The 14,666-nt window shown below is 37.6% G+C and overlaps 1 protein-coding gene across 1 annotated transcript in view; it reads right to left on the bottom strand.

Annotated features, from left to right (window-relative positions):
- Positions 1-14,666, bottom strand: part of Synj (synaptojanin) — a 98,704-nt gene that overhangs the window by 22,475 nt on the left and 61,563 nt on the right. The window contains exons 12-18 of the mRNA XM_045756394.2: positions 11,416-11,598; positions 9,374-9,534; positions 8,436-8,583; positions 4,790-4,935; positions 3,486-3,623; positions 2,837-3,032; positions 693-859 (exon numbers count right to left, since the gene is read on the bottom strand). Coding sequence (XP_045612350.1) covers positions 693-859; positions 2,837-3,032; positions 3,486-3,623; positions 4,790-4,935; positions 8,436-8,583; positions 9,374-9,534; positions 11,416-11,598 — 1,139 coding nt within the window. The remainder of the gene's footprint in view (positions 1-692; positions 860-2,836; positions 3,033-3,485; positions 3,624-4,789; positions 4,936-8,435; positions 8,584-9,373; positions 9,535-11,415; positions 11,599-14,666) is intronic.

Genomic DNA, 14,666 nt, shown 5'->3' with positions numbered 1-14,666 from the left:
ATGGCATTAAATAAAATCCTATTTACATAGGATTTTATATATCAAAACCAATCTACGTTGGTTTTGATTTATGTCTTGGCCATCAGCCGGTCCGCAAAATATTTATCTTATTTTCGACGGTCCACATGTGTAAAAAGGTTGAATGCTGCTATAGACGCCAACAGGTCAGTAATCCTGGAAATGCTGACAGGTCAGTAACGTTTAGAAGTACTGACCTGTCAGCATCCCTAGGATTATTTGGACATCAAAAGAAGCTGTGCTACACAGCTTCTATAGACAATTCTGTGACAAAGTGCAAGATACTCGAGTATCTGTCCAGCAAGGTAGCAGGACATAAAGACACAAAGAGGAGAAAATCATTATTAATGATTATGTCATCTTTATTTTAAGCAAGAAGCAATTTGCTAGGTCGCAATGATTATAAGATCATGTTCAACAACCAACTTCACGGAAATACACACTTGCCCTACCTTTTAGCCTCCTACAATAGTACTTTTGTGCTTATCATACTTTTTTATTGTATGATCATTTTATTACAGTATCGTATTTGTATGATAACCTTATCATAATTACCATACAACATATATGCCATTGTTTACTTGTATGAAGCATTATTCACAAGCCTACTTAAATAAAACCACAATTGTGTATGTTAAAACAGCAATATGCTTACTTGACAGTAATATTCTTACCTGCACAACAACTGTACAATCAGACGGTCCTAATGATGCAACCACCGACTCATAGGTATTGGTCAGCTTGCTGTCTATGACTGAACAACCTTCGACATCAAATACAGCCAAGACTGGCCGATGGTCACTTTGTTTCAGTTCTGCACGACCATAGTGGACAATCCGACCTGTTGGTATTAATAAGAATAAATGCAGTTTTGAAGGTAATGAAATGCCTAATTCGGAACAAGTCCCAGTTGCTCAACCAGAATTAGGAGCTAGATGGTAGAGCGACGGTCTCGCTTTCTGCAGGTCGACCTTCTATCCCTAACTGTCCAAGTGGATGGCCACCATTCCTCCCCCCCCCCCCTGTCCTATCCCAAATCCTTATCCTGACCCCCTCCAAGTGCTATATAGTCATAATGACTTGATATTTTCCCCCTGATAGTTTCCTCCTTCCCAGTGGCTCCTTGAAGCTATCTTGCTGAGATTGCTCCATGCTAATGGGTCACATCAGCTGCTGAAGTTATGTTTGGCATACCAGGGACCAGAGCCAGAACCTGGTTCCCCCTTGCCCACAAAAGTGCAGGAAGTAAGTAACAATTTGCCACCTGTGAGAGAATGGTCTTTCAGGTTTCCCACAGATGGCTTAAAGTAGCACATTGCAGAGCACCTGCAGTGCACTAACTCTGGAAATCTACCCTCATGCACTTCACATTACCCAGAGCTGGTGCACAAAGTCTATCTCCATTAGTAGTGGACTAAAACCTAACATGTTTGGTATATCGTTGAGAGGGCATAATGCTAATAGTATAATGATAACTGTTGTGCATCTATTGGATGACGAGATATAAGAATAGAAATGCTATGCTCGTTCTAAGTCAACACCAGGAGGCAGCCATCTTGGGAGCTTTGAATGGCAACTTTCTGTCTCAGGCAATGGAGAAAGATTAGCAGATCAGGTCATCCTAAATGGTCGACCCATGATCAAAGACTTAGCCATGACGTCATGGCTATGTCATCACGTCACCTCAGATGAGCCTACACCCGCCTACTATAGTTAGACACTGGCAGAATAGCCGATTGCTGATTGGCCAATCCCAGTGACAAAGGCTGAAGGCTGACTAGAGCCCGCTTGCTGCACCAAGACAGTTATTCCATCTTAGAACACTGGACATAAAGACATATGCTCTTTCTATTAGCGGCCATTAACTAGAAGACATGTCAGTTCTTAGGCCAATCAAGTTGAACTGCAGTGTCATTATTCACTGTAAATATCTTGTAAGTAACTGGAATCCCATTGTGTTATTTCATCAAATTAAGTGAGTGACTATAGCAAATACCACAAGGTATGTTCAGAAGCAACAGGAACATGAGGAAGTGTACCATTGTGATTGTGTTATATCTAAGTCATCTGTATAGTTGCAGATACAGAAAAGTGTTCAGCAAACAATGTGTGTAAACCTGAGAAGTGCTGCTACAGAGATCCTGTGTGTGAAGTGCCTTAAATGCTGTTAGGAGGAAGAACTGAAACTGTAGCTACAATTCAGTGTTCCATCATTTGAATAGCAAAGGTGGCTGTTCACTATAATAGAAATACTATCCAAGCAAAGTTCAGGCTCCTACACAAATGCTTGACCAACCGACAGGTCACTTGGGGCCAATCCAACACCAGACGGTGCTACTGCTGCAGGCGGAGTAGTCACAGAAGATGGAAAAAGATGCCAACCTTGAGTTCCAAATGAGGCCTAACCAGGTCTGAACCTGGGATGGAACCAACTGGGACTTCTATCAATTCACCAGAAACCCAAAAGTGACAAGCTGAGAGAGACCCATATAACTGGCTAGCTTACACGCAGACCAACTGGGTGTCCAAATCAGTCATTCATTGAGATAGGCCAGAACCTGAACCTCTGAAAGACATAGCCGGGTCCCAACTACCAACACTAACCTAGTAATGATCCGAGGAGTCAGAGTGAAGATTCAGGGAGCCACCTGAGGGCTTCCCCAGAAATTCTCAAGTAACTCAATGTCAAGCCATGCATGTTCCAAATGTATAGAATATCATAAATACAGCAAACACGCATACATACCAAGGAATTTTGTATAGTCACAAATTACAGATTATACTATATATGAGAAGTTTACTTGAGTACAATATTTACCTGGGCTCCAGTTAGGGTTGTCCTTGTCCTTGGCATATTGCCTTCTCCAGAAGAGCACTCGGTCTGTCCAAGCAGGAATGCGGAGTTTATCACTGGTGTCGTAATCGTCAGAAAACAGATCGTATTTGTAGGTTGGTGCAAAATTAATGTCGCCTTCTACAAAACCTTTGAAACACTTGCCTTCATCAAAACTTAACTGTAAAGAGAAATATGGTAGTGAATGAGAAGCTTTGGTGAGAGTGATCACAAATCCCCTGCTCCCAGCACCTCTATGAGAGGGCCTGGTTTTGGCCTCTGATCTCCAGTAGGCTTTCAAGCACTTGCAAGGCCTGCTGTGACTTACAGGTGTAGAGGTATCTCAGTGCAGCTCCCCTAGCTGCACTGAGAAAACAACAGGGAGGTACCAACAGGGAGGTACCAACAGGGATAACAACTGAGATAAGGGATCAACAGGGAGCCAAAATTGAGCCCTCCCAAAAATGATTTTGTTGAAATTACATCACTTGATGAACCCAAAAATCGGGACATATTTTGTGTGTAAAGAGAAGGGTTTACAAAATGAATAAAAATTTATGAAATTCAAGATCTTTTTTTTTCCGGAAGGGTGCATTCATAAGAATTACATTTGCAACAACAGAGGGCATTTTACCTTGAGCTGATCATACTGTAGGAGGACGCTCCACTCTTGCCGCTGAACGTAATCAACTACCTCATCTCGAGTCAGATTGATACGATAATTGAAGTCCCCACACCAGAACACGTAGTCATGTGCCCAAAGAGGCATGCCCTCATAAGAAAAAAAAACTATTAGGGGAAAAGCTTCTTCGTTATATATCTAACACACAACATTCATATATATATTCTAAACAAGGTACAGTAAATGGACTTAAAATCACTTGAATCAACAAGAAACACTAAAACAATAATATTGCTTTAGGCTTGGTTAATGTGTATTTACAAATAATATATATATATATATAAAGGTCATATGCAATAAAATAAAAAATTCTTTAAACTTCTCTTACATGATGTAATTATAACTTATGAAAATATCTTGCTCAGCACATTTAGATTAAAAAAAAAATCGATGGGGCTTCAAAAACATTAAAAACACCTGCTATAACAGACAATGAATAATGAGGTACAATATGTGCTCCAGGAGTCATTGCTGAGTACTACCACCTCTGAACTGAGTGAAAGGTTCCAATGAACCCAGATATACTCAAAACATGCATATTAAGCATTTTATATATAAAAGCATAAGCCACTGAGCCCCAGAAGTTAAGTTTTACAGGATGAGTACAAGTCAGCTAAGAATTGGGCTCTGCCTGCTGACTGACATTCAAGAGACAGTCAGGGAGTGTGTTAGGCATTCTGGTTCTGAGAACCCAAGATGTGCACAATGCTGCCACCTAGTGTTGGACATGGTGGGTCACCAGACAGACAGACAGACAAGTCAGCGAGAGCCCTCGCTTGCCAGTTCGCTTGGCCATTTAAGCCAAGGGAGGGCTGCAAGTTTTGATGGCTATACCTCTAGTAATAATTCTGCACTTGACTGAGTGCTCCAGCAACTCCTTGCCAACTTGAATGACCCTCAATGGAAGTTTGAAAGGTTGCATGAGGCATGGGTGCTTAGTGTGTAAACCAGCCTCACTGTACATGATCCTAGTGATCTGACACAGTTCATACTAACTTCGGAAGCAACCTGATGTTAATAGCTCACAAATGTTGTTTAGGTGGCACAGGCTTGGCAATATTACCCTATACAAGAACACTAAGTCCATACAATTTTGAAATAATTTAACAAAGCAATTTCTAAGATACTGACAAAAGATTAACATTACTCTATAAAAATGCTAACTAAAGTATTGGGTTTTAGAAATTTGTGTGCAGCTACATTTGCTCCTCTTAGGGACCACTCAAACATTACTTTGACGCATGATGATTACTTACAAGGGGAAATATGAGTTTCCTGGCGATGCTGTCATAATCGTTGTTTCGTTCATTAACCTCCTTTTGACCAGCAGCAAAGTGAGAGCAGACAAATGCCATCGATGTGTTTCGCACCACCAGCCTGATCCCCACACCACCTTTGTTTCCTGCAACAAAATACCACACTACTTACTAAAATATTATTTTATATATTATATATTTTATATATATTATATATTAAATATATATAGATATTATTATTATATATATATATATATATATATATATATATATATATATATATATATATATATATATATATATATATATATATATATATATATATATATATATATATATATATATATACAGTATATATATATATATATATATATATATATATATATACAGTGGAACCTCTATTAACGAGTGGCTCTATTAACGAGTTTTTCCAGTAACGAGCAAGCCACTCGCAGCAAATTTGTCTCTATTGACGAGCTCGCCTCTATTGACGAGTGAAACCACATGGCGCTTCCTAGCGTCTCGCGGGTTCTCGCAAATTCTCGAACGCCTCCGACGCCAGTGTTGTTGTTGTATCTCACACGACAAGCATCCCTCTGGATTTATTTGAGCTTTTCTTTGGGTTTTTAGTGGTTTTGCGACTACAATTTGTAACACACGATGTCTCCAAAGAAGCTGCTTGCTAAAGATAGTGTTTTCAAGAGGAAGAAAGACACAATTATTATGGATTTCAAGAAGGAAATTATAGCAAAGCATGAGTGTGGTGTCTGTGTGATTGATCTCACAAGGAAGTATGGCAGGTCCTCATCAACAATTTACACCATTAGTAAGGGAATGAGGAGGTAAGGGAGGATGCTGCCTCTTCCACTGAGATCAGGGAAGTGTTTGCAATGTTTGAAAAGGTGAACGCATTCTTGGAAAAGCTGCCCTGATAAAGCAGTGACAACCCAGTGTGTGAAAATGTTTAATTAATTTATCACTTTGTGATAACACTTTATGAAAGTGTTATCACTTTCGCAGGTATATGTCGCTTGAACGTAACACACTTTTTTTCTCTTGAATGCACCCAAACACCGCGCTCAAGCATCATTTGAGCAAATATTTCTATAAAATCCAATACTTATCCGATCGACTTGGGGATTGTATACATGTTTGCCATGAAATTTCCATTTTCTTTAATAACCACATTGCCTATTTGAGAAAACGGCATTGTATTGTATCTTCGTGGTAAGACTATTATATTGTTGACACAACGAGTGTAATCAACGTAGTTTTTTTATTTGGTGCTGGTCTAACGCATCCTTGTGTGACATTTGAAATGAAATTTGGGTGAAATTCCCAAGAAGAGAGAGTCCGCCTGACTCAGAGGTGAATTCTCCTTCCACACCATAACCCCTCTCCTCCTTCCCACCTCTCCATCGTCTCCCTCAAGCCAGCAACTACTCTTCATAAGGTAAAGTAAATATTAAAACACTACAACAAAACATTTATATTTACATGTGCAGTATTATATTTACATAAAAAAAAGTCATACAAGTATGGATGTTTTTGGGAATGGAACGGATTAAATTTATTTCCTTTATTTTAAATGGGGAAATTTGTTTCCAAAGACGAGTTTTCCAGGTAACGAGCTCGGTGCCAGAACGGATTAAACTCGTTAATAGAGGTTCTACTGTATATATATATATATATATATATATAATATATATATATATATATATGTCGTACCTAGTAGCCAGAACGCACTTCTCTGCCTACTATGCAAGGCCTGATTTGCCTAATAAACCAAGTTTTCATGAATTATTTGTTTTTCGACTACCTAACCTACCTAACCTAACCTAACCTAATGTTTTCGGCTACCTAACCTAACCAAACCTATAAAGATAGGTTAGGTTAGGTTAGGTAGGGTTGGTTAGGTTCGGTCATATATCTACGTTAATTTTAACTTCAATAAAAAAAATTGACCTCATACATAATGAAATGGGTAGTTTTATCATTTCATGAGAAAAAAATTAGAGAAAATATATTAATTCATGAAAACTTGGCTTATTAGTCAAATCGGGCCTTGCATAGTAGGCTCAGAAGTGCGTTCTGGCTACTAGGTACGACATATATATATATATATGTCGTACCTAGTAGCCAGAACGCACTTCTCAGCCTACTATGCAAGGTCCGATTTGCCTAATAAGCCAAGTTTTCATGAATTAATTGTTTTTCGACTACCTAACCAACCTAACCTAACCTAACCTAACTTTTTCCGCTACCTAACCTAACCTAACCTTTAAAGATAGGTTAGGTTAGGTTAGGTAGGGTTGGTTAGGTTCGGTCATATATCTACGTTAATTTTAACTCCAATAAAAAAAAATTGACCTCATACATAATAAAATGGGTAGCTCTATCATTTCATAAGAAAAAAATTAGAGAAAATATATTAATTCAGGAAAACTTGGTTTATTAGGCAAATCGGGCCTTGCATAGTAGGCCGAGAAGTGCATTCTGGCTACTAGGTACGACATTTATTTATATATATATATATATATATATATATATATATATATATATATATATATATATATATATATATATATATATATATATATATATATATATATATATATATATATATATGTCGTACCTAGTAGCCAGAACGCACTTCTCAGCCTACTATGCAAGGCACGATTTGCCTAATAAGCCAAGTTTTCATGAAATAATTGTTTTTTCGACTACCTAACCTACCTAACCTAACCTAACCTAACTTTTTCGGGTACCTAACCTAACCTAACCTATAAAGATAGGTTAGGTTAGGTTAGGTAGGGTTGGTTAGGTTCGGTCATATATCTACGTTAATTTTAACTCCAATTAAAAAAAATTGACCTCATACATAATGAAATGGGTAGCTTTATCATTTCATAAGAAAAAAATTAGATAAAATATATTAATTCAGGAAAACTTGGCTTATTAGGCAAATCGGGCCTTGCATAGTAGGCCGAGAAGAGCGTTCTGGCTACTAGGTACGACATATATATATATATATATATATATAAATGTTCGTTTGTTCAAAATCACTAAACTCCGAAAGTTCTTCACCGATTGCTTTAATATTTTGACAACGTTCCATTCGCATAAAGCATGTTTTTCTATACCTACTATATAGATGTCACATCTGTGACAGGTAAAAACATGTTTTGGAAAAACAGCATCATCTGTTCCACGTAAAACCAACACACACTATACTAAATATGTTACGATTACATTTTAGTGTTTCCAATTGCACTGATAAATTAAATTTTCATAGATTTCGATTTATTTTCATTTTTATTTAATTATTCTGTGTGACACTGCATTGGAATTGAGTTGTTTACCATACCATTCATTGTGAGTATTGTTTATTTTTTTACTTTTTCATTTTTTTAATTTTGTTTTTTAACTGTTCTTATTTTCCCTCTATGCAATTTGTCCTCTTTCCTAAATCTCTCCATTTCTCTCCCACTATTTCTTATTCGTTACAGTAATACAGTATTTTTCACCGTTTCCAATACTACTCCCCCTTTTTGTGACCTTATGGTTAACCTCTATGACCCTTCGAAAACTTAGATATGGAACAATTATAAGGGGACTTTTTTCAGTACAAACAAATGTGACTCACCTGTTGCACCTTGCATTCCAGTCTTGACACTCTCAACAGACACATGGCGCACGTGGTTTGCATGTTTCTCATTGACAAACACAAAGAGAGCCACCCCAACAAGCTGTGACCATGTCACCATAACAAACTTTTCATCTCTAGATATGACCTGCAAGAAATAATGGACACCTTACCCAACTATGATTCTCAAGTATGAATATTTATGGTTTAACAGTCGAGATAATTAACAAAGGGAGGAATGGTAGAATGAGGTACAGAGTGGCCGCACAGTCCCATTGCAAGAGATTGTGTTCTAGGTTTATTAATTCTGTCTAGGGACTCTGTATGATGGACACCACAGAATATACAACAGAAGATACACTGATTACAGTAATTGTGTAACTTGTGTTTGTACTCATGACCGCTCGCAGGAAATACAGTAGCAAATTTTTAAGAGAAGGACATTTGAAGTTTTCCATATGAACATGGGGAAATTGAACATTTGTGTGGAGAATGGAGAAGACCATATAGATAACTTCTAACTAGCACACAAAGAAACTTTGTAGCCATTCTGTACAGTATTCCCTTGGCCCTCTTTGCAATTACTGTACATATACAATTTAAAATATACCAGTATGTAATATTATGAAATAAGATTAAACCTAAGTTAACAAGTATATACTGTAGATTATTACACAAGCTCTGTGCATAATACTTAATCCTTACCTCCACTATTTGAGTCCTATTTCCGCTACCTGAACCCTGGCTCATCCACAGAGACTAGTTAGCTCCCAACCCTTACCTTGCGACGATTTCGAGGCTCAACGTCCCCTCGGCCCGGTCCTCGACCAGGCCTCTAATACACAACCACAGCACCCAAGTCATGGATGGACAGACAGATAGACGGTATCTGCAAGTATTCCACATGTCTACAAAGACTAAAATAACACAAAAATTACCTTCTGCAATTCCTTTCCCCATGAGGCAGCATTTTCAGACCACTGAGTATTTTGCACTATGTTTGTCGCATTCAGATCCACAATTTCTTCAAAGCCAATAGCAAACACATCTGGAGTCTTAATGCTCTTGTTCTCCTCCTCAGGAGTTGTGTCCACAAGAGCTGAAAAAATAAACACACACACAAATCCAAATATTATTACTTATCCTTGACCTATCATTCGCCCTCCCCCTCTTTTTTTTTGTACTGTAATAAATCAATAACATGTATTCATATTATTTGTATGATACACACCTATATGGCCAGTTTTGTTTTATGACAAACCAAAGTTACAAATATCTACATATATATGTATTAGCTAGTCAATTGTCTGGGCAGTGTCACTGATCCTTTATAACCCATCACACACCTGTAATTACACAGTGTCACTGATCCTTTATAACCCATCACACACCTGTAATTACACAGTGTCACTGATCCTTTATAACCCATCACACACCTGTAATTACACAGTGTCACTGATCCTTTATAACCCATCACACACCTGTAATTACACAGTGTCACTGATCCTTTATAACCCATCACACACCTGTAATTACACAGTGTCACTGATCCTTTATAACCCATCACACACCTGTAATTACACAGTGTCACTGATCCTTTATAACCCATCACACACCTGTAATTACACAGTGTCACTGATCCTTTATAACCCATCACACACCTGTAATTACACAGTGTCACTGATCCTTTATAACCCATCACACACCTGTAATTACACAGTGTCACTGATCCTTTATAACCCATCACACACCTGTAATTACACAGTGTCACTGATCCTTTATAACCCATCACACACCTGTAATTACACAGTGTCACTGATCCTTTATAACCCATCACACACCTGTAATTACACAGTGTCACTGATCCTTTATAACCCATCACACACCTGTAATTACACAGTGTCACTGATCCTTTATAACCCATCACACACCTGTAATTACAGTGTCACTGATCCTTTATAACCCATCACACACCTGTAATTCCTGTGTAATTACAGAATTTGGCATCCTTAATTTTAACCTTGAAAACTGCAACAATTATTATTTATTCATTACACAAAAGCTCTTCGCTATTCATATCAAGTTGTAATAAATGTTCAAACTTTTAGAATCTGCATACCTGAGTTCAATGTCACGTGTGTTCATAGATATTAGATATCAATGGGTATTAGAAATCAATAGTGATTAGCAATTAATAGATATTAGATATCAGTAGATAATATATATCAAGGAATGATATAAATAAATAAATATTAAGACACCAATGGATATTATATATCAATGGATACTAGAAATCAATAGATATTAGAAATCAATATACTGTACTGTATATCAGATATCAATAGATACTAGATATCAATAGCTATTAGAAATAAATATATACAGTATTAGATATCAGTTGATATTAGATATAAATAGATACAGTATTAGATATAGATACAGTATTAGATATAAATAGATATTAGATATCAACGGATATTAGAAAACAGATATTAAACATTACTAAATATTCGAAGACATTAGTTATGATATATTTACATTTTCCACCACCACCACTACCTATCACTGGGAGTGCGTATGAAAACATACATAAATCATATCATATAATCCCCTGTTACCATGTACCACAAAGTCCAACTGCCCCTTGAAAACTGTCACTATGTGTCAAGAGGGCCAGCAACGTTGGTGCCAACTTTCGCAAGTGTGTCGGAAGGCTCAGCGACGCTGTGCCAACTGTTCCATATAGTGTGTCATGAGGTCCAACAATTATGTGTCATGAGTATAGTGTGTCATGAGGTCCAACAATTATGTGCCAGCTGTCACCAATCACAATGTCAAAGCTGGCCTAATGGCTTTCAGGTATCATAACAAGGCTAAGGATAGTCATTCATAGGGGCCATGTCTTATATCCCTTACCAACCATAACACATTTCCTTAAAGGAAACAGACAATAGTGTGAAAATATGAATACAATACTTACAACTTTGGACAGCATTTTTCTTGGAGTCAAGCAGCCAGTCATCTAGTGATAAATGCTTGTATGCCAGACTGCGAAAGTGTTTCCCACCATTTACATTGTATGTTCCTACAGCCACTCTTAAAGGTATTGATTCAGTGTATTCTGAGCTGTGTTGACACAACTGCCGCAACACACTGATGGGAGCTATGGGAATACAAGTCGTACTGTTAATATAGAACCACAAAATACCAACACATTAATAAAGTAACCCAATAAAATTAGAGTGGAAGTTTTATAAATAACAAACGCATACAAATATGTCAATAAATATTTAAATTAATGTATCTTATACAAAATAGCTTGTACTGAAACATAAGCAATATATATATATGAAGAGCTATGGAATAACTTCTTGTGATTTATTGGAATATATTTGGGCATATGAATATGAGCAAGTTTGGGTGGATATAAATAGGCGCTGTCTCATATGGGGGGGCCAATAGACCTCTTGAAATTTCCTCTATTCTTATGGTTTCATGTTATCATATAGGCCAATAATAATTCTGCAGTGTCATTTGTTCTTATGTTCTTAACAGGTTATCAGGTTTTGAGAACAGATAGGATAGGCACATTCTTGATGAGTCTTTCATACTTGTCCGTCTTGAGGAGTGCATTTTTCTGTAGTTCACCATAGTAATTTATATTCCCCATTAGTTTTGCAAATGACATCTACGAGCTCACTCCCACAGGAAGGTCATTCACAAAAGTTAGGAAAAACAGTGCTCCTAGGATGAAGGTCATTCACAAAAGTTAGGAAAAACAGTGCTCCTAGGATGAAGGTCATTCACAAAAGTTAGGAAAAACAGTGCTCCTAGGATGAAGGTCATTCACAAAAGTTAGGAAAAACAGTGCTCCTAGGATGAAGGTCATTCACAAAAGTTAGGAAAAACAGTGCTCCTAGGATGAAGGTCATTCACAAAAGTTAGGAAAAACAGTGCTCCTAGGATGAAGGTCATTCACAAAAGTTAGGAAAAACAGTGCTCCTAGGACTAAGCCTTGGGCATCCCACTTGTCACATTCCTCCAGCTCGACACCACCACTGTGACCCTTTCTTTTCTATCCTTCAAGTACTCGCTTACTTAGTCCAGTGTTTTTCCAGTTATCCCAGCTTGCTTCTCCATCCTGTACACCAACCTTTCATGAAGAACAATATCAATTGCTTTTTGACACTCTAGGAATATACAGTCTACCCAGCCCCTTTTTTTTTATCATATTTTGGAACATTGTGTACTACTCAAAATTTGTTAGGCATGGATTTTCTCTTCTATATCCATGCTGTCCTTCGGTTAAAAGTTGATACTCTCCAGGTACTCCATTATCTTCAAATTGATTGCTTTCTCTAACACTTTACATGGCATATTTGTCAGTAGCACTTGGTCACTTTTTTTTTTGTTAATTAGAACTACATTTTCCTTTTCATGAATTCTGGGAGATATCCTATCTTGAGCAGTTAATTGATAATGTTAGTTAGCAGATGACAAAGTACTTTTGCAGCTTCCTTCAACAACCATGGTTATATTAATTCTGGTCCTACTAATTCATTGGTGTTGCAGTTAGTTCCTCCAGGTGTTTTTCACCTTATCTACAGAGACTACCACATCGAAATCTAGTTCCATATATGTTTTGGCCCCTTTACATCTTGAAAGAGACTTCCAGAAATCTCTTTGTCAAGTTCCTAACACCCAACCTTGTAACTGTCATGGGGATTTCCTCTTGTGTCCTCAACCTGATCATAAGATTTCCATGTTATTTTTTCCTGCCTATCATTTTCCAGCCAGAACTCTAGGTCTTTTGACTTTGGCCAGCTGCTTGTTGGCCCTCACTCCATTGTTCTGACAATTCTGGCTGTTGGGCTCCTGCCAGGGTTTGGGGTTTCTACTGAATGGTCCACCTACAGGTTGGATGTTTGGCTCTACCCAAGTGTCCCTCAGCCTCATCGTGCTCCTCTGCCCCGGGTCTTTTGCTTTGTCGTCTTCTCCCACAAGTTGGACCCGACCACATTTTTTGTTTCCTGCTTAATTGGCCTCCATGTGTCATTTTACCTTGTCTTCTGTAACCTTCAAGCTATCTCATTATTTCTTTCAGTCTGTTGTCCTGTACTGTATATGGTTCCATTTTGAAGAGCTCTTGGAACCCCTTCTTGAATTTCTCGCACAACAGGTGCTAAATACTAGCACTAACAACTAACAAGGTGAGAAAACTATTTGTTTGGTAAGCATAAACAAATGGGTTAACAGAAAGTGAGCCAAGTTTGTATAAAATAACAGACTAATGGTGCTTTTGAAATATACAATGCCTAAAAAAATTAAAAACCAGCAAATATACATAGGTGAGAGCAATGCATGTCATCTTACCATAGAGGTAACTTGTTGGCAGCAAGGATCTGGAGAGTGCCGCCAGATAGTTGTTAAGGAGGTTACCATGTAGGATAATGTCAATGGCTTCTTGCTTGCTACTGTCCAGGAGGTTGTTTTGAAATGTTCTCGCAGCTGATCGTGCACCATCAATTAGCTGATGAAAATATTTATCTTTAATCAGTTTATTAGTTATATTACTGAGTATTCAAAAATAGTTTATGTGAAACCTAGCAGTGTTAAACTGTAAATGTTTATAACTACAGTAAAATTGGAAAAAGTGCTGACATCTTGGAGGATTACAGATCACATACCAATTTCAGAGGTGTCCTGTATTATCAGGGTGACCCATCACAAACATGTGTAAGAACTTGCATATGTGGTTAGTTAACTAAATAAAAAAGAAAACAAAATGATAACAAAATTCGGATTTATTCAATTCTCAAGATTAAATAGAATAGAGAACATAACATTAAAATGAACACTGCAGCAGCATACCTGTTGGTTTACTGATGCAGCACCCCTTTAAACCAAATCTCTCTCACTCTTGTACATACATTGTTTTGCTACTTTTTTGTTGAACGTCTGCCCCTCTTCTGTTGGGCGTCTGCCCCTTGCTTGCTGGGCGCCTGCCACTTTCTTGTTACACGTTTGCAACTTTGTTGGGCGTTTGTCACTTTTCTTTAGGGCATTTGCCACTTGTTGCACATTTGCCTTTTTTGGGGGGGTTTGCCACTTTTCTGTTGGGCATTTGCCAATTTTCTGTTGCGCATTTGCCAATTTTAATTTTCTTTTGGGAGTTTGCCACTTTTACAACCAAATCTCCAAACAATGCAAAGTATTTGTCACAATGATGTA

The sequence above is a fragment of the Procambarus clarkii genome, chromosome 60 (genome assembly GCF_040958095.1).
Source record: "Procambarus clarkii isolate CNS0578487 chromosome 60, FALCON_Pclarkii_2.0, whole genome shotgun sequence".
Lineage (NCBI taxonomy): Eukaryota > Metazoa > Arthropoda > Malacostraca > Decapoda > Cambaridae > Procambarus > Procambarus clarkii.
The sequence above is the reverse complement of the archived record's forward strand: the minus strand, read 5'-3'. Positions and strand labels throughout refer to the sequence as shown.